Here is a 27,089-nt window from a genome sequence, read left to right on the forward strand (position 1 = left end):
ATAAACGACATTTCCTTCATACTCAAAAATCTGAAAGTGCTTATATATGCAGACGACGTGAAACTCTTCATGGAAATTAAAAATATTAACGACGCTGTAATATTCCAGAACGAAATCAATCTATTCCACATTTGGTGCTGCAAAAGTCTACTCCAACTCAATGTAAAAAAATGTAACTCAATAACTTTCAGTAGGAAAAATGAAACTATACCTATAAACATACATCTAGGAAATTAACTTGTAGAAAAATGTAAAATTGTAAGAGATTTAGGCGTAATCTTAGACTCCAAGCTCACTTTTGTGGAACACTACAATACCATAATCAATAAAGCTAATAGCATGCTGGGCTTTATTAAACGCTTCAGTCATAACTTTCAGGACCCATACACAATTAAATTATTATACACTACATATGTCAGACCTATTTTGGAATATTGCAGCCTAGTATGGAATCCATACAATATCATTCACGAAGAACGCATCGAATCTATTCAAAAACAATTTCTTATATATGCTCTTCGTAAATTAAACTGGACAGCATTTCCTTTACCACCATATGAAGCACGCTGCATGCTCATCAATATTCAAACACTTAAAGAACGCCGCGACCTTGCAATGCTTTATTTTATCAGCGACATTATTTTTCAACGCATTCAATCAGCTCCATTATTATCGCAATTAAATTTTTATATACCTAGCCGTCAATTACGTTCCAGGAAATTATTTTTAGAAAAACAAGCTAGAACAAATTATGCAAAATACAGTCCAGTCAATCGAATAATGCGCCATTACAATCAATACTGCGAACATCTTGACCTTACTATGTCTAAAAATCAAATCAAATCTCAGCTTTGTCGTAGAAATAATGCGTAGTATGTAAGTGAACATTGTAAACAATTTATATGTAGTCTACATTTGCTTGACGAAATAAATAAATTAAATGTGAATTTTTCTGATAAAACATAAACTGTTCGAATCCAAACAAAAATCTTAAAATGCAGAAGAAAGTGGGACTGATTTGAAGTCACAAGCTCGAAATATTCTGCTTGAGTTCTAAGTGATGATAAATTTATGCTTAATGGTAAATACTAAATACTAAAAATCAAAAACATTTTTTTCAACACCAGATATGGATTTGATCGCAAACAGATTTTATTAGCTTTAGCAGATAATTTTTGAGATACGTTTTTATTTCTTGAGTTTATGCAGTAAATAAGTACTATCGATTGATGAATCAAAACGTATTTACCATCGTGTGAAATTAAATGCGCTTCCTTCACATATATATTATATTTGAGTCGGTCATTTGAGAGATGCAATTATAATAGTAACTAAATACCCTATGATATAAAAAGAACTGGAATTTTATTAAAAAACGTTAAATTTCAATTTTTAATAAATTTCTTTATTATCGCCTTCAAAGTACTCTCCTCCTGCGGCAATACATACATGCCAACGCTTGATCCAATTTTCCATACAAGTTTTATAGGCCGCCGAAGGTATAGCCTTTAGTTCACGCAGCGAATTCTCTTTTATGGTCTCTATGGTCTCAAAACGCGACCCCGCAATGGCAATTTGAGTCTGGGGAAGAGGAAAAAGTCACACGGAGCCACATCTGGAGAGTACGGTGCTTGGTTGATGATATTGGTTGAGTTTTTGGATAAAAACTGCGACACAACCAACGCTGTTTTTGAATGAAATTCAGCTTTTTTGGCACCAGCCGAGAAGCGACCCATTTCAAACCCAAAACATCAGTTAAAATGTGTTCGACTGATCCATAAGAGATGCCTAACAACACAGCAATCTCTCTAATCACTACAGAACGATTTTGCAACACGATTTGCTTCGCCGATTCAATGTTTTATTCAGTAACAGATGTTGTTGGGCGGCCAGGGATCTCATCATGATCCAAGCTTGTACGACCACCTTTGAAGTGTTTATACCACTCGTATGCCTGTGTTTTTCCTAGACACGAATCACCAAAGGCCTTTTCTAACGTTTTCAACGTTTCGGAACACTTAAATCCATTTGCAACACAAAATTTGATGCACGCACGTTGTTCTAAATTTTCATTCATTATAAAAATCGCCACACGAAAATTTTTAAAATTCTTTGTATAGACGCCAAACAAAAACTAATCGTACGATATGCGTCAAAATTTGACAGAATATCAATACTATCCCATCATTGGCTTAGATTATACATTAATTTCACATATATAATTGTATAACGTTACATCACAGTTCTGATCGTTCCATAATGCACTTCCAAATTCATTGATTGCCAAACAATGCTCAGCTCCATAAAAATTATCTGGTTGATTAGCAGCCCAAAACTGTTCCATAATTTTCACGTGTTTGTTGATCCAAACCCAACTTCCTTCATGTCCTAAATCAACTCCAGCTACCCAGTATATCTCATGACTGTTTCCTGTTAAGAAATGTTGCAAAGTTTCCAATTCTGTTAAATAGTAAACATAGAATTTAGTCAAAACTTACGTAACATATTAACCAAATCACTCTGTTGCACTCTATTGTCTATTGAAGCGATCCTTTTGCCTTCGTCTATACAATTCTGAACAGCTCTCCAATATGGCACTTTCTGATTGCGCAAGTAATAGATTTTGTTGTGCGCAAGGAAGAGTAGAGAATCGATCCCGGCACCTTTACCAATTGGATTAAATATTCTGAAGTAAATTAGAATGAGAAGAATGAACGAAACACTTACGTCCCGGGGTATCGTCCTGTTCAACACTGCTGGATAATGGTTCGGTATCGTTTACATCGATCACATTTGGATCATACAACATTGTTGTGCTTTCCTGATCATCACTGGTAGCTCTAAGATTGCATACTGCAAATGTTAGCAGAACCAGAACGAGTTTCAAAATCATTGCGGTGAACTTGTTGGTTGATTCGGAACGATTCCTGTACTGCAGTCGAAAATGTTCTTTCCGTTATTTATAATGACCGGCTGATTCGTTCAACCGGTTTTTATAAGTACAGCCGAAAATTGCATGAAAGCGCATCGGTTAGCCCTTTCACGACCATAAGATGTCCAGGACGAAATATGTCAGTACAACACAATATTTTAGCTATTGTGGGTGTAAAGTAAGAGAATATCACCAGAAAAACATAGCAGGGTGCATAAGTTTCCTATAATTTCGTGAGAAATATTCTTCTCTATGACCCTCCGAAATAAATAAACGAAGAGTTGGGTTTATTGTATCGTAATTGCTTTAATTATCAGCATAGTAAAATAAATAGTTAGATATGGTATTCTACGAAACGATTTCGTGTACTTGTTTAGCACATGTGGATGTTGCACATAACACATTTGTTATGTGATCTATTTTCTATACGTCGTTTTGCTCAAACATTTTCAGTGCAATAAAGATTGACAGTTCTTTTTTAACATTCAGTAAAAAACACATCGATTTAATAATAATTGAAGAAACTCAAACGATTTTTATAGAATGGAAAAATATTTTCCCATAAGCGTTAAGGGGTTAAACATGTACGTAACGGGATATCGTTCGCCTGATAAAAGAAGGGTATAAAAAAATTCTTAAAACATTTATTCTATGCCGAGCAAATTGAGACTTACTGTGCTCATAGATCACGGCAATTGCACTGAAAGGTATTGGAGACAATACTTAAAGCAAACTCAATAAAACAATCCAACATTCATAACACCATTCCAACAAATCACGATCTTACGTCCTGAGGATTCGTCTACGCGAATCATATCTTTAATCGTAATCATATCGGTAACTTTTCCTGACCCAGATACTTCGATCAAGAAATTTCTCTGACCCGCAAGGCGAAAGTTCCAAAGTTGAAAACGAATGGCTCGTTCGAAAAAGAAATAGGGTAGCAGTTCCTCCATTCATGCACATATTTGGAGCAGGCAATTGGATGCAACTGATATCTACCTTTCACATAGTACTATCGATTTGAACATGTAGTGTAAATTTAATTATTTTTGCTTTTTTCATATAAACGTGTAAACCGGCATCTGAACGGAGGCCTGGAGAGCTATATGTGATGCACCATTCGACTCAGTACATCGAGATCACAAAATATCTGTCTGTACACAGAAAAATATCATATTTTTTACAGGTAACATAATTCACAATTCATAACTACTTAATTTGTCAAATGACACAATATTTGAATCGTACAGAATTTTACAGGCTCCGAATGTAATTTGCAATCTGCTACCAAATGCCGCTGTATGGATTTATATGTATCATTTACTCATTAACCAGATATGTGCTTCTGTGGATCAGTCGATTAACTGGTGTGTTTGTGATTTTATGCTTCTCGGTTCAAGTCGCGCTGTTGCTATCGATCTTCTGTTATTTATTTTATTCTATTTCAAGCCATATACTATTCAAATCACACAATTGTACATATCCTGGAATAAAAATTTGTGTGAAATGCGACACTCCATTTATGTGCGTCTTATAAAATGTGGAATTACAAGATTTTTTCTAACTGTGTATGTGCGTATGTTATATGTGTGTGATAAATATTGTCATTCAATTTTTCAGCGATGGCTGAACCGATTTTCATAAACTTAAATTTAAATGAAAGGTCATTGCATGCTATTGAATTTCATCTTTATCCGACTTTTGGTTCCGGAATTACAAGATGCATGCAAATATGCAAATCTATGAATAAATGCGCACTCAATTTTCTCGGAAATTTCTCAACCGATTTTCACAAACCAAGATGCAAAGAAAAGGTCTTGGAATTCTTTAAAAAGTCCCCGAAAAGTTAGTTAGCGGATATATAAACCTACTTTGGGACTTCTAGTCTCCGGTTTCCGCTTTCGAAAGCAACGATAATAGTGAAGGAAAATTTCAAAAACGGAACTCACTTCGATTTCTCTGCAACGGTCAAACCGATTTTCACAATTCAAGATTCATTTCCTCAATCGTCATATAAAGCACGCTGCATGCTCATCCAGGGTTGCAAACGGTACTGGAGAATGACACGAAACAGCAGACATTCAAACTGCGCAAATGACAGCAGTCGCCGATTGTACTTCGCCACGACTGCAGGAGATGAAAAATGTCATAGGTCTCATGACATTTTTTCTCGTGAATGTCGCCGTTTGCTCTCATCGATAGCTGTTCGAATCTTTTCAATCTGAGAATGGCTAGCCACAATAAACAGTAGCTCCTTCCAAATTCAACAACTTTCGAGAGGCAGTCGCCAACAAGGCTTAACTTTGAAATTCGTTTTATGTCGATTCTCATGAGGTGTATGGGGACATGCACAAGAAAGTCTTGCTTTCCAATGCAGACGGTTTTTTTTGTGTATCCTTACGTGTTTTGTTTCTCTGCACTCCCGTTGGAAGGAAGCGGTTCAGTGAGAAAAGCAAAGTAAATGCTTTGACTTCCAGAATTGGGATGCACTTTTTCGATCAAACAATTGAAGCCCGTTTAGCATGAACAAGAATTGTAGAAGTAATAGGATCGCAAAACTTATTCTCTCTGCTGTAAGATTTCTTGCCTTTGCGTCATATTAGAAAGGCAAAAGCTGCGCTCCTGATACTTCGTGTATGAAATTTGTGTAAATAATTGTAATATTTTTGAAACATCTGCATGAACAAGCTTTGTGATTGAATTTTTTCAAAACTGAAATTGAACCGATAATAAAAACACCGCCGTTCGCATTAAATTTATCGCCACAGATCAATCACAGCGGATATAACAGTCCCGTTATGAAAATGTCATGACATTTTGAGCTCGTGACATTCTCGAAACCCGTGACCAAAAGTGAACAAAGCAGCTACTTATCCAGTATGTACCTACACTACCACAAAGCGAACGCTGTGGCTTTGACTGCTGTGAGAGAGTGCGACAAAATTAACTGCTCTCAATATTGCTGTCGTGTGTCGTGGCTCTAATGATTGCGCCAAGCTCTCGTGTCATTGCGAGTTGGCTACTGTTGAACGTAGCAGCTGCGCATATCGTTGGCAGTGACTGTCTTACGCTTGGCAACAGTATAAAAAAATGTCAAATTTTCGCACCCCTGTGCTCATCATTATACAAACACTTGAAGAAAGCCGCGGCTTTGCAATGCTTTATTTTATCAGCGACATTATTTCTCAACGCATTCAATCCACTTCATTATTATCGCAAATTAATTTTTATGTACCTAGCCGTCAGTTATAAACCTCCTGGATATTATTTTTAGAAAGACACACTAGAACAAATTATGCAAAATACAGTTCAGTCAAACGAACAACAACTACAATCAAAATACTTGATGAAATAAATAAATAAATAATCAAATAAATACATTAAAGATCTCATTGTCTCAAAAGATACTGCGTAATTTCATCAAGATTCAACTTCCGGTTCCGTAATTATATGGCGATGAGTGTCAAATTTTTCAAACCGTCAAATAAAATGACGATGCAAAAACGATACGCATACTGTACGAGCCTTTGGAACGAAGCAAACAACGTGCTTTGTTCAGTTTCATATAGCTGAGTTGAGTTAGCTCATGATGACTTTGCTCCAATATGGCACTTTCTGATTGCGAAAATAATAGATTTTGTTGTGCGCAAGAAGGAGTAGGGATTAATGACTTTGCTCATAGAAGCAGCAGATACGACCGCGGTAACGATTCTTCATCTGCTCTTGAAATAATCGGTAATATTTGCTTCCTTCTTAGTGTCAGTAGGATCCATAGTACTAGCCATGCAATGATTCTGTACACTAAGAATCGGCTGCGAAGTCTGTTGAAACAGAAAGGCCAAATTCCACAAAAGGAATGTAATACCAGGACTTTGCTTTTTTAGTGTTGCTTCACTAGAGTACAGTTTAGTGGATTGGCTTTTTTGACATGTTTCTCTTGTTCCTTATTTCATTCCAGGACGAATTTCGCATGGTGACAAGAGCTGGAGCAGCAGAGCGCCTCGAACAAATTTCCGCTTGATGGTTTCTATGCGTTCAATGTCAATTTGATGGTGAGGTGACCAGACAACAGCGGTATATGAACAATTCCACCGCAACGACAGATTTTTTTTTTAATCTTATTTTTGTATTTTTGATTTGGCTCAAATTTCGCTTATTCAAGACAAATGAAACAATTTGCATCAACAATTTTCCCTTTTTACTCTAACCTTACTTTCGAGAAGGAACTAAGCAAAAATCCCTTCAAAATTTTCAATAATATCATATGTTTCAGAAACGGTGTGTCCGATCGATTTGGTATCCTATGCAATGTTTCAGGTAATTATAAGAACTATGTAAAAAAAACTCGGCACCGTTGAAAAAAAATTCGTTTGATTCTTATGCACTCACTTTTTTTAGAGATGGCTAGACTGATTTTCACAAACTTATATTCAAATGAATGGTCTTATGGTCCCATAGTTTGCTATTTAATTTCGCTTGGATCTGACTTCCGGTTCCGGAGATACATGGTAGTATGTGAAAGTTAGAGAAAAAATGTGCACTCGATTTTCTCGGAAACGGCTCAACCGATTTTCAAAAGCTTAGATTTAAATGAAAGGTGTTGTCCGCTCGGCAGTCCTCTCCGTGTATACGCGGTGTAGCTTGGTGATGAATCTTCCCGCTGTGTAGATCATCAGGCAGGCTGCTATGATGATTCCTGTCCAGGTTTGGGCGTCGTTTCCCAACTGGACGTACGTGGTGTTGCTATCGGTCGAGTCGAACCAGCCCATTCCGAATTCACTATTCTTGTTTTTAAAACATTAAACACTTTCTTCTAACCATTTCACTAGCTTGAGTTTCTGGCAAGTCTTCCGTCCATACTGGTGGTTTATAGTTTATAGGTTTATAGTTAAATGCAAGGCTTTGTTTTTCACTTGTACTGTTTACAGTTCGAATTGCGCTAAGTCCTTTTTACCACTGGACTTAGCATTTTTCCACTTGTACTTTTTTACAGTTCCTATTGTGCTAAATCCTTAATACTGGACTTAACTTTTTTTCCACTTGTTTTTTTTTCAGTTCGAATTGCACTAAGTCCTTTCTAACACTGGACTTAGCATTTTTTTTTCACTTGTATTTTTTACAGTTCGAATTGCGCTAAGTCCTTTATAACATTGGACTTTGCATTTTTTTCCACTTGCTCTTTTTGCACTTCGAATTGCTCTAAGTCCTTTTTAACACTGGACTTAGCATTTGTACTCTAACTGTCGCGGTCTGTCATGTAGCAGATTCTTTCTTTAAAGAGGAGAATCAGGAATCAGAACAAAATGGCTCAAATGGCACGTTCCCTTTGATATTTGGAGATTTGTGGAGAAGGGTCGATCTCGTTTCCGTCTTGGTTACAGAATGAAAGTGCATTTATTTTTCCGCATTTTGATTTGATAGAATATACAAATTTTATCTGTGTACGAGTAAGTTTAACGAGAAATTTTGAGACTTGACAATTACATATATCGAAAAGGTTTTGGTAATGATTTTATGGAGAAGGCTAATGTTTAAGAAACATCGCTCGACCCGCAGCGATGGCAAGAGCAATTGAAGTTATTTATTTTCCTTCGCACGAGATGGAAAATCTACGCCAGCGGCGCGCATGGTTTAAAGTGATTATATTCATTGCGTTACTTTGCTTGTGCGCTGTAAGCAATTCAAGTGTTTAAGATAGGAGGACCGTTTTTGGTACCGAGCATAATTTCGGTCATATCGGTCCAACTCATAAAATATGTAAAGTTTATGGTTTGTAAAGAGTCGATTCATCAAATCATAAGACTGTATGTGCTACGATGTATGGCTGGTTTCCGTACAAAGTATTCTCAAGAAGACGTTTACAATGTAACTACATTGTGTCGAAATGAAATATAATATTGAAGTTATTCTGAGGGTTTAACGTGAAAAACGTGGTGGTTTTGTAATTCCGCCACAGTTTCCTAAAACTTTATAAAACATTTTATTTGGATCCGACTTCGGGTTCCGGAACTAAATCGTGATAAGTGAAAAATTTCAATTTCATAAGTATTTTTTTACGAACGATGGTTAAAAACAGATACAAATCCCATAAAACTTTGTCATAAAGTTAGTTAGTGGGCATGAAAACGTTATGCGGAACTACTTGTTCCCCTTTTTCCTGACTTCCGGTTCCACAGTTACAGGGCGATGAGTGTCAAAGTTTTCAAATCGCCATATAGAAAGACATTATGTACAACACCGAAAGAAAAAGAAAACACAAAACTAACGATGCGTGCCTTGTTCAATTTCGTACACGCTATGAAGAAATCGAGACGGTGTCTGCTACTGGCGTGTGATATTGGTAGATGACAGTGCTGCGGTTGATAAAAATTTTAGCTATTTTATGATAAGTGAAGAAAAAAAACGTCAATGAATTGAAATTTATTTGAAAAAATATGCAATTTTCACAGCGGGTAGTGCACTAATACCGTGCCGGTGGTGTTGTGATGTCAATAATAATAATAATAATAATAATAATAGTAATAATAATAATAATAATAATAATAATAATAATAATAATAATAATAATAATAATAATAATAGTCCTACTACATGTTGTATCTTACAGATTCATGCTGTTTAGCTTGACTTACATACGCAAAAGTAACAGAAACGCTGGTTCGCTTGTTAGATTTCGTTTAATAGAGCATGAGATAGTAAGTCTAGGTTAAACTAGATTCAAAACTGTTCGAACTGTGTTTGTTCATATTTATTGCTAGCAAACGAGCTAACTTCAGCTATTCCGGTCATCTTAATCCGGTTTCGGACGAATTGGAAATGGTCAGGATCCCTCTTTTCTCAAGATGACTAAACTGATTTTCACAAACTTATAGGTTCAAAGAAAAGAACCTGAAGTTCATACGGAATTCCTAAATTTGTTGTGGATACTACTTCCGGCTCCGGAACGCCAAGGTAAACAGAATTTGTAGAGTTTGTTAGGCTAAGTTCGAACAAACTTTTCTATTCAGTGAACAGTTGTCTTTGCGAATTCTACAGTAACATTTATGATGTTATGAGTAATATGAGAAAGGTATCATTACACCACTAGTTAGGTTAAAACCGATTTTTTATTTTTGATATGTTGAATGTTGGTAATACTCTTAAATAACCACCCGAAAATCGATACAAAAGTAAAAATTTCCCGATTTCTGTTCCAAACCGCTGTATCTCGAAAACGGTAGCATATAGAAAAATTTTGAACAATATTGTTTTAATTGAAATTTATCGTTGTTTCATAAAATGTTGGTGAAAAATGAATAACAAATTTTGAATAACAAAATTTTACATTATTCTGAAAATATATAATTTTTTCAAACATTATTTCTCCATTTCCGAAATTTGACGTTATTTTAGTTTGGACTTCAGCTACAATATATCAAAAGAATAAAAAAAATCCCTTTTTTGAGATAAGTGAATTTTAAATGTGCTTTTTAAGATTTTTTTTTCAACAATACTACTTTTTTTTACATAGTCCTTATAATTGTCTCTTTTGATCATAAAGAATGCATATGCAAAATTTGAGCCAAATCAATCAAAATACCAGAAAAAAAACCTTTGATTTCGTATGGGATTGCTAGTATATAAATGATACAAAGCACCATGATACAATCGCTTTTACGACATGAGAACAGGAGCCCAGTTGATCGATTAATACTTTGAAAGTGATTGATAAATATTTTCAGTCAAAATGGAAAATTGCAGCAAAATGCAAGAGCTTCTTTTCTTGAACCAAACAATAATCAAATTATCAAATTGAATGGCTTGAAATTGACATGGTCTTATCAAGTAAAATACTTAACAAGGTTCAAGGAATGACAAAAAACTCACTTTCAAGAATCATATTGAAGGAATCCAGTCAAAGTGTAAAAAAATATATTAGTGGTATTAACCAAATCATGTAAATAATTGGGCTGAAAAGCCACCACTTGTGACTGAACACCCAATTTAAATCTTAAAAATTTCATTTTAACTCATATTTCAATACTTTTTGTTCGGTTCTGAATTCTGAATCCAAGCACTGAGCTCTGGACCTGAATTTTAATCCGCGTCTGAATTTTAGTTACAGAACTCCAGGCCAGGATTCCGTTTATGAAATCTGATCCAGAATTCAGCTCAAAAGATCCGAAATTTAGTTGAACAATCTTTCGAATTTAGTTCCTAAATTCAGTCACACTTCTAGAATTGTAAAATTGAGCTTTGGAACCAAATTTTAGAGTTTAGAACTGAATTAATGCAATACAAATTTATTTGAATCTGAGTCCATTTCCTGAATTTCTGCCTGAAGTTCAAGAGCTTCTGGTTTAGAATTCTGAAACTGTATTCTAAGCCTGAATTCCGGACAGGAATTTCGGAACTAAATTCTGGCCTGAGCCTCCAATTTCAGTGTCAAAATTCGAGAGTCAAGGTCTCGAATCAGTATCCTGATCTCAGATGTATTCGGTTCCAAAATTCCGGCTTAGAATAAAGTTCTGAAGCTCGGTTTCAGATCCAGAGGCTTCTGGAAATGAAAATAGGTTTTGAATTCTGAATTTGAATTTCAGAACTGAACTCTTGATCAAGAATCTGATCTGAACTGAATGAGTTAACTACGCAAGCTAGAATAAATAAATCATTAAATTTTTGTAACTTATTTACTTAACAAGCTTTTAAGAATACGTTAGTTTCGAGTTATTTGATGTTGTCATACTACCGAAAACTCTATCACAAATTGTCGATCATGAAGGGTGATGATTGACGAATCTGGAGTGAAGACCACCCAAAAGCATTGCAAGAGCTACCAATGTGCGATGATTCGTTCAATTCATGGGGTTGAAAATTTTGCACGGCTTATTTTGATACTGAATTTCACCTTCATGCTTGTTCATATCAAAAAGTTAAAACAAATCAATTTTGATCATTGCCGTTTCAACCTTCCGAGCGAACGGACGTGATTTGGATTTACTGCGAAAGCATTGAAAACCAGTTGTGTGTGTGTGATAAAGTGGTCGGACGATATTGTGTGATAGACAATAGTGCTTTTTCCTCTGAGAGGTTTTTTTTTCGCATTATATAATAGAACAGTGCCTTATTGCGAGCGGTCGATCGAAACGGTACCGTTAGCCGATTATTGTTTCGCCGATCAAGGCCAAGTGTGAGGATTATAATTAAGCGGCCATTGTGTGAGGATTATAAATAAGTGTGCCTTTTCCTCTCGGAGGTTTTTTGCACACCATCAAAGCGGCGATACGCCGATCGACGAAGTCCAGCTTGGTGTCCCCCGTTGGATCTTAGTTAAGTACCTTTACGTCGTTTATTTTTATTTCTTTATTTGACCATTATATTTCCCCCCGAATCATTTGTTTTTGCGCGGAAGTAGTTCCGCTATGCCTATTTTAAATCCTGCCCCCCCCGCTCCCGATGTTCAAATGGAGACTTCCCTTGCCAGTAAAAAGTCCCGCATAAAGAGCTATCCTGATGGGCTCGCACTACCGGCCGGGCCTTACGCGGTCTATTTCCGGACCAAATCAAAGGAAAAAAAACTGAATATTTTAAAAAGTTCGCGGGACCTGAATTCGCGATATAATACCATAAAAAGTATAGATAGAATACGGCCAGACAAGCTCAGGGTCCTGTTTACCAGCTCAAAACAGGCTAATGAGCTTGTTCAAAAGGATCCTTTTACGCTGGAGTACCGCGTCTACGTGCCAGCTCGTGAAGTCGAAATCGACGGTGTGGTCACCGATTCGAGTTTGACTTGCGAGGATATTCTTAAGTACGGGGCGGGTTGTTTTAAAGACCCCTCACTTAAGAATGTCAAGATACTGGATTGCAAGCGATTGCATTCAGTATCGATCGCCGGGGATGGAACAAAGTCTTATCCCCAATCAGACTCTTATCGTGTGACCTTCGCCGGCTCGGCATTGCCCAACTACATCCTCTTGGACCGGGTTCGTTTGCCTGTTCGTCTATTTGTACCCCGGATAATGAATTGTACCAATTGCAAACAACTGGGGCATACAGCTACTCATTGCAGCAATAAGCCACGTTGTGCTAACTGTGGGGAAGCTCATGCGGACGGCTCTTGCGGTAAGGATGCTGAAAAGTGTCTCTACTGTAAGGAGGGTCCGCATGACCTCGCTGACTGTCCCGCTTACAAACTGCGAGGAGATCGGATGAAGCGTTCCCTGAAGGAACACTCCAAGCGTTCCTTTGCCGAGATGGTTAAGAGTGCCACCCCTCCTAAACAGGCAACGAATCCATATGCCTGCTTGTCAACTGACGAGAGCGATTCTGACGACCCTTTGGAAGGTCCATCTTCAGCGGTCCCTCATAGCTGTAGGAAAAGAATGAATAAATCTTCTCATAAGCTACCTAGTAAGGGTTCGAAGGTGTCTTCCGAAGGGCTTCGAAAAGTTACAGCTAACGGGAATCGGGAAAAATCACCGAAGCAAAAAGCTCCTGGTCTCGGAAAACTCAATTCCGAGATGGAATTCCCACCGCTTCCAGGGACTAAAAAATCCCCAAGCGTCCCTGAAAATCTATCAGAGAACCAACTAGGTGCTGGACTTATAAAGTTCTCTGATGTTGTGGACTGGATTTTTACAACTTTCAATATTTCAGACCCTCTTAGAAGCATTTTAATTGCTTTCATGCCAACAGTAAAAACATATTTGAAGCAGTTGACTGCAAATTGGCCCCTTCTTTCAGCGATTGTATCTTTCGATGGCTAAATCATCCACCGAGGTCACGGATCTAATCACTGTTTTACAGTGGAATTGCAGAAGTATTATCCCAAAAATAGATTCATTTAAATTTCTAGTAAACAATCTGAAATGTGACGCATTTGCATTGTGCGAAACTTGGCTAACTTCTGAAATACCCTTAAACTTTCACGATTTTAACATTATTCGTCTGGATCGAGATAATCCCTATGGAGGAGTACTTTTGGGGATCAAAAAGTGCTATTCTTTCTATCGCATTAACCTCCCCTCGATACCAGGTATTGAAGTTGTCGCATGTCATGTTGCAATCAAAGGTAAGGACCTTTGCATTGCTTCCATCTACATTCCCCCAAGAGCCTCGGTTGGGCATCGGTGGCTCAGTGATATCGTAGAGCTCCTTCCTGCACCGACGTTGGTTTTAGGAGACTTTAACTCACACGGTACGGGATGGAGCTGTCTTCACGATGATAACAGATCAACTATGATCCATGATATCTGCGACAACTTCAATATGACAATCTTGAATACGGGAGAAATGACACGGATTCCTGCACCACCAGCAAGACCAAGTGCGCTGGATTTATCCCTTTGCTCGACATCGCTACGGTTGGATTGCACGTGGGAGGTAATTCCTGATCCCCACGGTAGCGATCATCTACCGATCGTAATATCAATCACCAGCGGCTCAAAACCATCGAAGACAATCAATGTTTCGTATGACCTCACACGAAATATTGATTGGAATAGCTATGCAACCTCGATATCTGAGAAACTTGAAAGAACTCAACAACTTCCTCCGGAGGAAGAGTACACGTTTTTGGCTGGCTTGATTCTCGACACCGCGACTCAAGCTCAGACGAAACGTGTACCCGGCGCGAAAACTAACATCCGTCCTCCCAACCCGTGGTGGGACAAAGAGTGCACAAATTTAAACGCGGAGAGAGCCTCCGCGTACAAAATATTCAGAAAAAATGGAACACCTGATAATTACCGGAATTACGCGGCGTTAGACGTTAAAATTAAAAACTTGATTAGAGCTAAGAAACGCGGTTACTGGCGTCGGTTTATAGACGGCTTAACGAAAGAAACATCTATGAGTACTCTTTGGAACACAGCCCGACGAATGCGCAATCATAACACCACGAATGAAAGCGAGGAATATTCCAACCGCTAAATATTCGATTTCGCTAAAAAAGTATGCCCAGACTCTGTTCCGGAACAGAAGATCACCCGCGCCGCGACACCAAATACAAACGAAACACCGTTTTCGATGGTAGAGCTCTCACTTGCACTCTTGTCATGTAACAATAAAGCCCCGGGATTAGACAGAATAAAATTCAACTTGTTGAAAAATCTGCCAGACCCCGCCAAAAGACGCTTGTTGAGTTTATTCAATAAGTTCCTTGAGGACAACATTGTTCCACATGACTGGAGACAAGTGAAAGTGATCGCCATTCAAAAACCAGGAAAATCAGCCTCCGATCACAATTCGTATCGGCCGATTGCTATGCTTTCCTGTATCCGGAAATTGTTCGAAAAAATGATTCTCTTTCGTCTAGACAATTGGGTCGAAACTAATGGCTTACTTTCAGACACACAATTTGGTTTCCGAAGGGGTAAAGGAACGAACGATTGTCTTGCGTTGCTCTCAACAGAAATTCAAATGGCATTTGCTCGTAAAGAACAAATTGCGTCAGTTTTCCTTGACATTAAGGGGGCTTTTGACTCAGTTTCTATAAATATCCTATCTGAGAAGCTGCATCAGCATGGTCTTTCGCCAGTTTTGAACAACTTTTTACATAATCTATTGTCTGAGAAACACATGTATTTCGCGCATGGTGATTTGTCGACAATACGATTCAGTTACATGGGTCTTCCTCAGGGCTCATGCTTGAGCCCCCTTCTATACAATTTTTACGTAAACGACATCGATAAATGTATCAACACATCTTGCACGCTAAGACAACTTGCCGACGACAGCGTTGTGTCTATTATAGGACCCAAAGCTGCCGATCTCCAAGGACCATTACAAGATACTCTCGACAACTTATCATCATGGGCTCTTCAAATGGGTATCGAGTTCTCTACGGAGAAAACTGAGCTGGTTGTATTTTCGAGGAAGCGAGAACCAGCACAATTACAGCTTCAACTAGGGGGTGAAACCATAGCTCAGGTCTTCACATTCAAATATCTCGGGGTCTGGTTCGATTCCAAAGGCACCTGGGGATGTCACATTAGGTATCTGAAACAAAAATGCCAGCAGAGAATCAACTTTCTTCGTACAATAACCGGATCATGGTGAGGTGCCCACCCAGGAGACCTGATCAGGTTGTATCAAACAACGATATTGTCCGTGATGGAATACGGATGCTTCTGCTTCCGATCAGTGGCGAACACTCATTTCATCATGCTGGAAAGAATTCAGTATCGTTGTTTGCGTATTGCCTTGGGTTGCATGCAATCGACTCATACGATGAGCCTCGAAGTGCTGGCGGGTGTTCTCCCATTGAAAAACCGGTTCTGGGATCTCTCATATCGTTTGCTCATTCGATGCGACATTTTGAATCCTCTGGTGATTGAAAATTTCGAAAGGTTAGTTGAGCTTAATTCTCAAACCCGTTTTATGTCCTTGTATTTTGATTACATGGCTCAGAATATTAATCCTTCTTTGTTTGTTTCCAACCGTGCTCATTTCTTGGATACTTCTGATTCTACTGTGTTTTTCGACACATCCATGAGAGAAGAAATTCGTGGAATTCCGGCTCACGTGCGCCCTCAAGTGGCCCCAAATATTTTTTATAATAAATTTAGAACAGTCAACTGTGAAAAGGTGTTTTACACTGACGGATCAAACATCAACGAGTCCACAGGCTTCGGCATCTTCAATAAAAACATCACCGCTTCTTACAAACTCAGTGATCCGGCTTCAGTTTACGTCGCAGAATTAGCTGCTATTCAGTACACCCTCGAGATCATTGAAACGTTGCCCAAAGACCATTACTTCATTGTCACGGACAGTCTAAGCTCAATAGAAGCTCTCCGGGCAATGAAGCCAGGAAAGTATCCCCCATATTTCCTGGGGAAAATACGGGAACATTTGAGTACTTTATCTGAACGGTCTTATTTAATATCGTTAGTCTGGGTCCCTTCGCATTGTTCCATTCCGGGCAATGAAAAGGCAGACTCATTGGCTAAAGTGGGCGCATTAGAAGGTGATATTTATGAAAGACCAATCTGCTTCAATGAATTTTTCAGTATCTCTCGTCAGAAAACTCTCGAAAGTTGGCAAACTTCATGGAGCAATGACGAACTGGGACGATGGCTACACTCCATTATCCCTAAGGTATCGACGAAACCTTGGTTCAAGGGGATGAACATGAGTCGTGATTTCATTCGCGTTATGTCACGACTCATGTCAAATCACTATACATTCAACGCACATCTCCGGCGTATCGGGATCGTGGAGAACGGGCTCTGCACCTGTGGCGACGGTTATCAGGACATCGAGCATGTCGTGTGGTCGTGCGTAGAGTATCGCGACGCCAGGTCGAAGCTACTGGAATCCCTCAGGGCCCGAGGTAGACCGCCTGAGGTTCCGGTTCGGGATGTGTTGGCGAGTCGGGATAGTTCATATATGCTTCTCATATACCAGTTTCTCAAACACATTAATATACAAGTGTAATCTGTTACATCTGGCTTAGAAAGTTCCTCCTATTTATCGACGTTGTTTCAACTGTGGCTAAGAATTATTTCTCAACTGCAGGTTCGACACTAACTTCCGCCGATTATCCCGATTCCTCATCTGTCCACCATCTTCATCGGAACTAACAAGATCTTTTTGCTGTCACTAACCTTCGCTTCCCCCCTCCCCGTCTCTTCACCATCTCGATGTCAACTAATTAGATCTCTGACGTTTTAGTCATTTCATTCCCATATCCCCTTTTTACTCCGTTTTCCGCAATATTTACTTCGCTATATTTTTTTTTTCATTTTCTTCTGTAACAACACCATCATCGCCCACGGAAACTTATCAACAGCATGCGGGCCACCCGCCGGGTATTCGTAACCTGGGGGTGTTTCCCGCGGACCCACACGGACCGAAGAATGCGGCCAACATGAATATTCACCAACGCCATATGGAAGACTCTCATGAAATATTCAATTCACCGGCCGATCACCACATGAAGGCTGGATCTGCCAAAGTCAACCACTGCGACCCAAATATGACATTACTTAATGATACAACCCTAGTTTTAAGTTAGTCGTAAATTTTAAATTAGTAAAAGCCCTTGGCATCTTAGAGCTTAAGCAGTGTGCCTTAAACATTATACTCTTGAATAAAAAAAAATCAATTTTGAGTGATTTGTGGTTATATCATACTACTCAAAAGTTAGTCATAAATTGCTGACCATATTTTCAATGAAATGGAGGAAAAATTATGTCGCTGCGTTGAATACAACAAGAGATATTCACGATTAAGTTCTACCAATTCTTGTACAGGGTAAATTTTGAAAAGGCGCCTCATAGTAAAGTATGTCGTATTCACGATAAAAACGTGCTTATTCCACCTAGCAGAGAGATGATTTTATTAATCAGCATGCGTGTTTCGCGTGATTATTTTTCGTTGTGTTTAGTTTTCATGAAATCATTTTAATGACCGTCGTTTTAAACGAATTGTAATTAAAATTTTGAAACTGAAAGAAGAATCGAAGATAGAAATTGTATGCAAGGATGGCTTTTATCGTATCAAAGAACGTTCACTGGCAACTCTTCAACGAGTGAATCAATGCCATCATAGAGAAAAGGGAAATAATCGCAACAACAAAAACCTGGCATGGCTCATTTAACATAGAATCGACACCACTGCGAGAGCGAATTTCTCTCGATGACATTTCTGAGAATCATAGGTTAGCACGCTGCTATGGGGATCCTCTCTGAAGCAACAAACGGTCGCTTATTGTCGTTTCGCGATCCGATTATGTATGGGCAGTTGACAATTGCGATAGAATCATTTTACTATTGCCGCTAATTCTAACTATGTGAATATAACCTTTGTATAAGTTGTGTCTATGAAAATGTCTGTGAATGCTCCACACGCTCGATTTTCTGCGATAATTGTCAACTTGCGATTCACTCTTGGGAAATTCCACACAGCAACGATCATTATCAGACTATAATTTTTTTAAGGGTGTGAAATACTCAGAGAATGAAGTGGAGCGAAGAAATGTAGCAAAATTTTCTCACGATTCGTGCATTGAGGGACTCGAGTTTTTGTAGCATCTTCTACCGGATTGAAAATGTTGTATACAATATAGATAGCAATATAGCAGCTTCTGTCAAATTTTCGGCAATCACCAACACTGATTGTATGAAACCATAAAATCATTCTTTTCAATCTAAACGTGTGACAACTGTTTAAGCATTCCATTAGATGTAGAAGTGGGTTCCTCTTTAAAGTTTTCATCATTAATTATGGTACTTCCAGAAACGCTATGCAGAGACCAGCATAACTAAAAATAGTTCGTATAAACATGAATTAGTATGACGAATAAATTGAAATAGTTTTGAGCTCAGCTTTGAAGATTTTTTTTTGTATCGTCATATTCTTTGACGGTTTGACTTTTAAAAACTCATAACCCTGCAATTTCAAAATTTTTAAGTCGGAATCGGATAAAATTCACCAATTTTAATGAGTTCATTTTAATTTGAATTATTGTCTATTAAAATCGCTTTGGCCTTCTTTTAGCGTCTCTATTCCCGATACTTTCGGGAAAGGAATTCGGAAATCGGTGTAACCGAAGTCAGTTAAATTCGCACAGTGGATTGTTAACCATTTCATTAAATTCGAAATTTTTGAAAATCAGTGTAGCCATCTTAGAGAAATCGTAGTGCGCTCTACATAAAATTTTTGGGTACCTACCGGGATCGAACAAAAAAATAATGAAATAAGTTTATTTGGTCGTCTACCCTCTGTGAACCCGATAAACCCGATAAATTAATATAAAATTTTTACACCCTGTATCTCCTGAACCGGAATTAGGATGTGATTAAAAAACAAGCGATTTTTATGGGACCTTAAGACCTTTCATTTGAATGTTAGATGGACAAAATCGGCTCAGTCATCTACCAGAAAAATAAATTACATTATTTTAATTTCATTACATATATCATCCGGTAGTTCCGGAACCAGAAGTTGGATCCAAATGAAATTCAGAAACTTTATATAGGAGCACAGGACTGTTTATATGATTCTAAATTTGTAGAAATCCGTTAAGCCATCTCCGAGAAAAATTAATGAAATAATTTTTCACACAAAAAATTTGCTTATCTCGACGAACTTCTTTGAATGGAATCAGGGTGTAAGAGGTTGTGTTCTTCCAGGAAGTATTGCAGCAGTATAAATCAATATAAATGTGAAATTGTTTTGAATTTGAAAATACTGCCATTTTTTTAATACATATGTCATGTTTGAGCGTTTAACCGTGCTAACATCCAAACGTCATGAAAAAGGGTGCTGTGCATAGTCTTATAGGTGCTAAGAAACAATTGCATAAAACAGTGTTGAAAATCGTGTTTCACTTTGCCCCGAAACATTGCTTTATCATCAAGCGCGTAAGACTAATACCGTGCAGAATCTAAGCTTAAAATCTGTTTTAATCCACCTGGTGGTGTAATGATGCCTTTCTCTTATCAATCATACTATCATATATAATACTGTGGCATTCTTCAAAATAATTTTCATCGATACTTAAAAGAATAACAGAAATCGGTTCGTTTCACCGTCTACTGATTTTTTGCGGGTTTTCGCCCTTTTCAGTGATGGTATAAAATTTTTAACACACTTTACCCCATATTTCCGGATCCAGAAGTCGGATACGGATGAAATTCAGGAATTACGTATGGGACTACAGGACCTTTCATTTGAATCTAAGTTTGTGAAAATCGATCGCGCCATCTATGAGAAAAGTTAGAACACTTATTTTCATTTTTTTGCACATTTTACCCCATAACTCCGGAATTCGGGTCCAGATAATACTCAGGAATTTTGTATGAGATTATAAGTCCTTTCATTTGAATCTAAGCTTGTGAAAATCTGTTCAGCCATCTCCGAGAAAATTTAGTGCAAAAAAACGTTACATACACACACAGACATTTTGCGTACTCGACGAACTGAGTCGAATAGTATATGACACTCGGCCCTCCAGCCCTTGGTTCAAAAGTTGGTTTTTACAGTGATAGCATAACATTTCTATATGAGAAAGGCAAAACATATTCTACTTCCAAGGTTAACTGTTAATTGTGAAAATTCTGACATAAAACTCAAAAACCAAACATCCGATCTTCAAACCATTCAGTAGAGTTCAGGGCATCGGAGAGACCTTTCATTTGCTCTTAGTTTGATCAAAATCGGCCCAGCCATCTCTGAGATCTCGACCTCTATACGTCGCTTTAACAGCAATATTGAACAATTTCCGAGAAACTTTTTAGGCAGTATTGCTTCTTGGAGTCGAAGCAGAGATATTGTGCTCGATTTTATCCACATTCATTGTTTGAAGTTTGCGTGAATTTGAAGTTTTAAGTCGAGTAGTCGGTAAATTAACATGGTGACTCTTCTAACTCTACTGATTATTGGAACAGTTAGTGTCTGTTTTACGAGCAAACAAAACATGTCGTAAACCCACTGTACTCAATCACTGCAAGTATTCCGTACTTCTATTTGTCGGTTTTGCACGATACACTTTTTGCGATGATTCGTTCAATTCAAGTGGTTGAAATTGTACGCGCCTTATTTTGGCACTAAATTTCTCCTTAATGCTCGTTCATACCAAACATTTTAGAAAACTTCAATTTTGAGTTATTTGTGGTTGACTCATACTACTGAAAATTTTATCATAAATTGCTGACCATATTTTCGATGATAAGGAAAAAATTATCTTGTTGTATTCTACCCATTATTGTAGGGAGTGAATTTTGAAAAGGCGTACCATAATAAAGTACGACGTATTCACGTCAAAAACTAGACTTCATCACGGTAAATTTATGATACAGTCGAGCTATTCGATGAACAAGTAGAGGTATGAAACTCCAAGCGGTGAAATTTTCAGTCATCAAAATATAACTCAAGTGGTAAACTCAATGAATCATTCCGATAAGTTCACAGATTATTCCCAACTAACTTTCAACGATACAAGATGAAGTTTTCAAGGTTCATCATCGTTTTATATAAAATCAAATTTGAAACGGGAAAATTTTAAAAACCTTGCGTCTTAAATGTACTGCCTTTAACCGTTAAGGAAAGTTGAGTTTAGTTATTCTTGAAATATAATATAATACTTGTTCTCCGCGCCTAAATGAAGTGCTTGAGAATTTGACCACATCATAGTATTTATCGAGTCATAAAGTCTTCCAGTGTATTTTTACGGCCATGTTTTGAATATTGTGCTAAATCTAAATTAACACAGCGCATCCAATTCCGGCATGTGCTGTGTCTCGTTTCACCATAACTTTTAGTACCCATTACAACCATCTGATTGTCAAATTTTCCCGCCCAACACGTTTTTGTTCGCCCACACACACACAAGTACTCGTCTACGCTACTGCCCGAAAGCATGAATGAACGCAGAGAGAGAGAGAGAGTACCTGCCAACAGAAGGAAAATCGCACACATCGTTCTCGCTCAGAGCGGATTTTCCACGTATCGCTCGGACGCCGGGAAAACTGCTTGCAGGACCTACCACGACCGGAGTATCCATATACCATTTGCAGAAGTCGAACAGCCTTTCATGAGGCTAGAGGGTACGGAATTTCGCTGTCGATTCGCGTCGTGAAGCCCCCTGCTACTCGGGAAAACGGTGCGGTTCGGTTCGTGGTGGAGAGGGTGAGACGTAAGGTTCCACCCCGTGTAGTGAATTTGCTTTCCTGGCCGAAGACTTTGTACGGGCGTAGATGAGGCCCATTCAGTTTTCACTTCAATCGGTGTGTGAGCTAAACGAAAATTCGTCCCCAAAGTAACACGGAGTGAACGAAAGAAAACTGTTTTGGGTGGAGATTTTCAGTGCCAGGCAGTTGGAATAAATCGAGTCAACGATGATGATGATGCAGAATAGCGGATGCCAGTGAAAATTTTCCAGTAAAACATAAGTAAAATCCAATCCAAGTAAGCACCGATACCATGCGAGAAAAGAGTGGGCGCAGTCCTGACAACTGAAATGTGCGATAGGCCAACGGAATAGAAGATGGATGATGAATTATCCGAAAATATGTAGGATGTGAGCTAATCGGTCTCAATATGAGTGTAAACGATTAATAATGTATTCGCGTTGGGTGACGGAATGTGTACAAAAAAGTGGGTGGCGGAAAGGATGTAAAACTTATCTTCATTTCTGGCGGAGAAGTGTGTAATGAATTGGTTTATGGTCGATGGTAATTGTGGTAAATAGTGGATGGCCCAAGGAAGAAGCACAGCATTCACAGAGTCGTTCACGGAAATAGTGAATTGAAGGTTTTTTTTTATTCTCGAAAATGCGATGCTATTCAGGCCGAGTCAATTACGAAGAGAGTCATGAACTCGCCCAGAAATTTTCCAAGATGCTTCTCAGGAAAACAGGATACCGTTGAAGTGAGAACTGTAAAACGCCAATACCAAGGGCAGAAGTTCACAGTTCGGTACAGTGCGTGATGGGTGCTCGCTGATGGATTTCAACATTCTGCTAGTGGATTTCATATCTCAGGAAAATAATCATTTATTGAAGTAGCTGATGGATTTGTTCAAACTATCTCGAATGTAAACAGAACGAATCGGAATAGTAAAACATTGTCTTGAAATAGTTTTTATTTTGAATCCATTCAGAATACGTAGTTTAATTTTTTTTATGAAGAAATCATTATCATCCCCAGTTTTATCTATCACAATATTAACCAAGGGCGGAGGAATGTTTTTTTCCGTGCAAAACAAAATAATCAAGAATGTTTGAGGTATACAACTCAGAGTTTACAAAATGTCCCCAAGTAAAAACCATAATTTACAAATATCAATCCAGTACCAAAAAATAAATGTTCACAAGCGCAAGCAATTCAATCTATTTCCGAGGGAACCCACCAACAATTTTTCAGCTTCCGATCTGAGTCCGTTCTGTGGCGGTCTCGACTGTGTCGGCTCCCATCGAACCAGTGGGAGAGTCGGAGCTTTTGCCGAGAGAAGTTTGGGACAGTGACAGAACGGAAAATGGTGCATTCACACACTGTCATGCGGACCCCTGTAGTATGGGTGCAAGCATCGAAAGGATGCGTTGTTTCTCGTGCCGAGCACCATCCGGGGAAACAAGTGATTTGGAACAGTACAAAATGCCATGCGGAGCATCCGGTCATGGATCTCCGCTGATTGCTTAAGACGAGCGATAATTGAAGTGAAATTGAATTCCAGTTTCATCATAACAAGCGACCAGTACGGACTGAAATGTCATTAGCGTTTACGTTATATTTGCTTTATATTCTAACATGTACGACTACTTAATGTTTCTCCATATCGGATAAGTTTCAACTAAAATCAGTTGTTTTTGTGCTCAGGCAAGCATGGGAGAACGAGAGACACAACTTACATGTTGCTGTGTCATAGTAATTAAAGTCATAACAAACTTCACAGTGATTTTCACCCCAACCAAACCACTCATGCGAAAAATACATTCAACGATTTACGTTCTGCAAACACGCAAAATGTAAATTGAGAAGTCAAGTAGGAAAAAATAGGAATAGCTGGGAGGAGTAGGTTTGTGACATTTAGTTCATTCAGGTAAATGATCATCTAGCAGTTTGATTTATAATTTATTTCGGTACACAAAGTAATTAGTTTGATATTTACACTCGTTTTAGTATTCGTTCGATTCCGATTTGCTTGAAATTCCCCGAAAAAATTATATTCTTTTTCTCAATAATTAACAGATTCGTTGACTCGTAGTTTCCATTTTAACTTTCAAACGGAGCCTCGGAAATTTATAGTGTTATGTACTATTAGACATAGTTCAACGAGATCGGAAAATGTCTGTGTGTGTGTAAATGTGTATGTATGTACGTGTGAGCACTTTTCGGAAATATTTTTATCGCGCAATTTTCTTAGAGATAGCTAGACCGATTTTTTCAACTAAGATTCAAATCAAAGGCCTCATAGTCTCATAGTATGCTATTGAATCCCATCTGGATCCGTCTGTCGGTTCAGAGTCCGCTCATCAAATCTTTAAATGAAAGCTGTTACAAGCCCATATAACCCTACCAAATTTCATCCGGATACGATTCCCGGTTCCGGAATAACAGACTAATAGGTAAGAAAATTTCATTTTCATGAGCATATTTTGCATTTCTCATATAGAAAGGTTATGCAACCACTGTTAAAACCGACTTTTGAGCCGAGGCCCGGAAGGTCGAGTGTCTTATACCATTTGACTCAGTTCGTCGAGCTATGGCTATGCAAAATATCTGTATGTGTATGTGTGTAAGTGACCTTTTGCCTTTCTCTATAGAAATGTATTAAAAATTTTCAATTTAGGCTCGTTTGAAAGCTACTGTCAGACCATTGATCGAGTTTGAAGATCAAATGGCTGCGACTTCTGTTTCCGGAGATATGATGGTATAAGTGACGTAATCGACAAAACACGTTGTTTTTTTACCACTCTTATATACACAAGAGTGCCAATATTTCGGGACCACCTCTAGTTTCGTAAAGCACTAGTTCTCAGAAGTTCGAAAAAAGTCCTCATGTAAAATTTGAGCTAAATCGGACATGGGTAAGGGGTGCTGCCCGGCGATTAAGGTTCAAAAATTTTCGATCTTAACACTCAAACGCTCGGGTAGGGATTTTCAACGAATTTATTTTTTCAAAAAATCATAACTCTTGATACCGTTGATCAATTTCGATGCGTCCAGTGTCAAAAAAATCAGATTTTCTTCTAGTCCATGCTGACTCATACGGAACCGTAGCGGTCCAAAAACACCGGAGTTATTCCAGATCGCGTTGGGGTATGTCTGTTCTGCCGTTAGAAGTATGTTATGAAGGTGGCAAAAAGTAGTTGATCAAACAGCTATAAGTGGAAAGTACTTTGAATTTACATCAAAATCTCGAAAATATGCAGATCAACTAAACTGGAGTTCCCAAATTAGTTTTGAAATTCTTTTAACAACGTGAAAAGTCCTGAGATGAAATGCCATGTCAAATTTCAAGCACAATTCTATGGGACCACAATCCGGATTTACCGGAATTGAACATTGCATTTTATGAGCTCTAGTAAGTCCTTCACATTTTATACAATTCCGTACTAATCCCATACTTATATAAAATTTTATGTATCAAAAACTTCTAACGGCAGAGCAGACATACCCCAACGCGATCTGGAATAACTCCGGTGTTTTTGGACCGCTGCCGTTCCGTATGAGTCAGCATGGACTAGAAGAAAATCTGTTTTTTTGACACTGGACGCATGAAAATTTGTCGACGGTATCAAGAGTTATGATTTAAAAAAAAATCGATGAAAATCCTTACCCGAGCGTTTGAGTGTTAAAAAGCTATGGTGCTATGGGGGAGTACATGAAATTTCCGATTTGTACAAACTTAGGTTCAAATGAATCTAGCTATTATGGTATTACAAAACTTCTGGATTTCCTTTGGATCTGACTTTCGGCTCCGGAATTATAGAATAGCGTGTTAAAAATTTTATACCATCACTTAAAGGGGCGAAATAAAATAGACGAGATCGGGACTTGTTGGCCGAGTTTCGCTTTCGGAATTTCTGTACTCTTTCTGATTAGACTATTTGATAAACGTTTTGCTCTGTCATGAAGATGCATCTTTCGAGCTCATAGTTATTAACATTCAAATGCGGAGCAAAAAATCGGCCAACCAACCCCAGAGCTGGGGTTGGTTGGCCGAGTTTTAAAAAATATTTCAAAAACATCAATTGTATCAATAAACGTTTTCATTAGTTAAAAAGTTAGTATGCCTCATTTTTATTATGTAAGTACGTGAAAAAAACTGATTTTGAGTCTTTTTCACTATTCTGGAATTAGTTTCGGCAGGATTAGAAAACTTTTCCAGCTTCCCTTCCACCTTTTCCTCTACCAGCGTTCGCGCTTACGCTTATTTTCATGTTTTACTCTTCCAATGCTAATTTTATTAGAGAATTAGTAAAATTTTGGGTCGCGATTCGCGACTTTGACCTTCCTCCGAATTTTGCATACTTTCCTTGGGAAGAGGTCTGTTACTTTCAGGATGGCTTATATCTGCAGCAGATTCTATATTGATGGACGAGTTGTTCGGGGTTTGGTCAATCTGCGATAAATCCTGTCAGGAACTCTAAATGCTAAAGTTTTGATGGCATTTGATTCATAAAATATTGGAATCATCTTTTCTATCGACAATTTCCAACTTT

The 27,089-nt window shown here is 38.1% G+C and overlaps 2 protein-coding genes across 6 annotated transcripts in view; one reads left to right on the forward strand and one right to left on the reverse strand.

The window, feature by feature from the left end:
• Nucleotides 1-1,383: 1,383 nt before the first annotated feature.
• On the reverse strand, nucleotides 1,384-2,923 carry LOC131437147 (galactose-specific lectin nattectin-like). Its single transcript, XM_058606312.1, has 3 exons — nucleotides 2,728-2,923; nucleotides 2,499-2,663; nucleotides 1,384-2,430 (listed from the first exon to the last, which is right to left on the reverse strand). The coding sequence occupies exons 1-3, from the start codon at nucleotides 2,891-2,893 to the stop codon at nucleotides 2,198-2,200; spliced, it is 564 nt and encodes a 187-aa protein (XP_058462295.1). The 5' UTR covers nucleotides 2,894-2,923; the 3' UTR covers nucleotides 1,384-2,197.
• A 19,525-nt stretch (nucleotides 2,924-22,448) lies between these two features.
• Nucleotides 22,449-27,089, forward strand: part of LOC131439177 (uncharacterized) — a 169,087-nt gene continuing 164,446 nt past the window's right edge. For 2 of the 5 annotated variants that reach the window (XM_058609890.1, XM_058609895.1), the window contains exon 1: nucleotides 22,449-23,097. The gene's annotated coding sequence lies outside the window, so the exon portion shown is untranslated. The remainder of the gene's footprint in view (nucleotides 23,098-27,089) is intronic. The other 3 variants (XM_058609891.1, XM_058609892.1, XM_058609893.1) reach the window with 3 other exon arrangements.

This window comes from Malaya genurostris, chromosome 3, assembly GCF_030247185.1.
Source record: "Malaya genurostris strain Urasoe2022 chromosome 3, Malgen_1.1, whole genome shotgun sequence".
NCBI classification, from domain to species: Eukaryota; Metazoa; Arthropoda; class Insecta; order Diptera; family Culicidae; genus Malaya; species Malaya genurostris.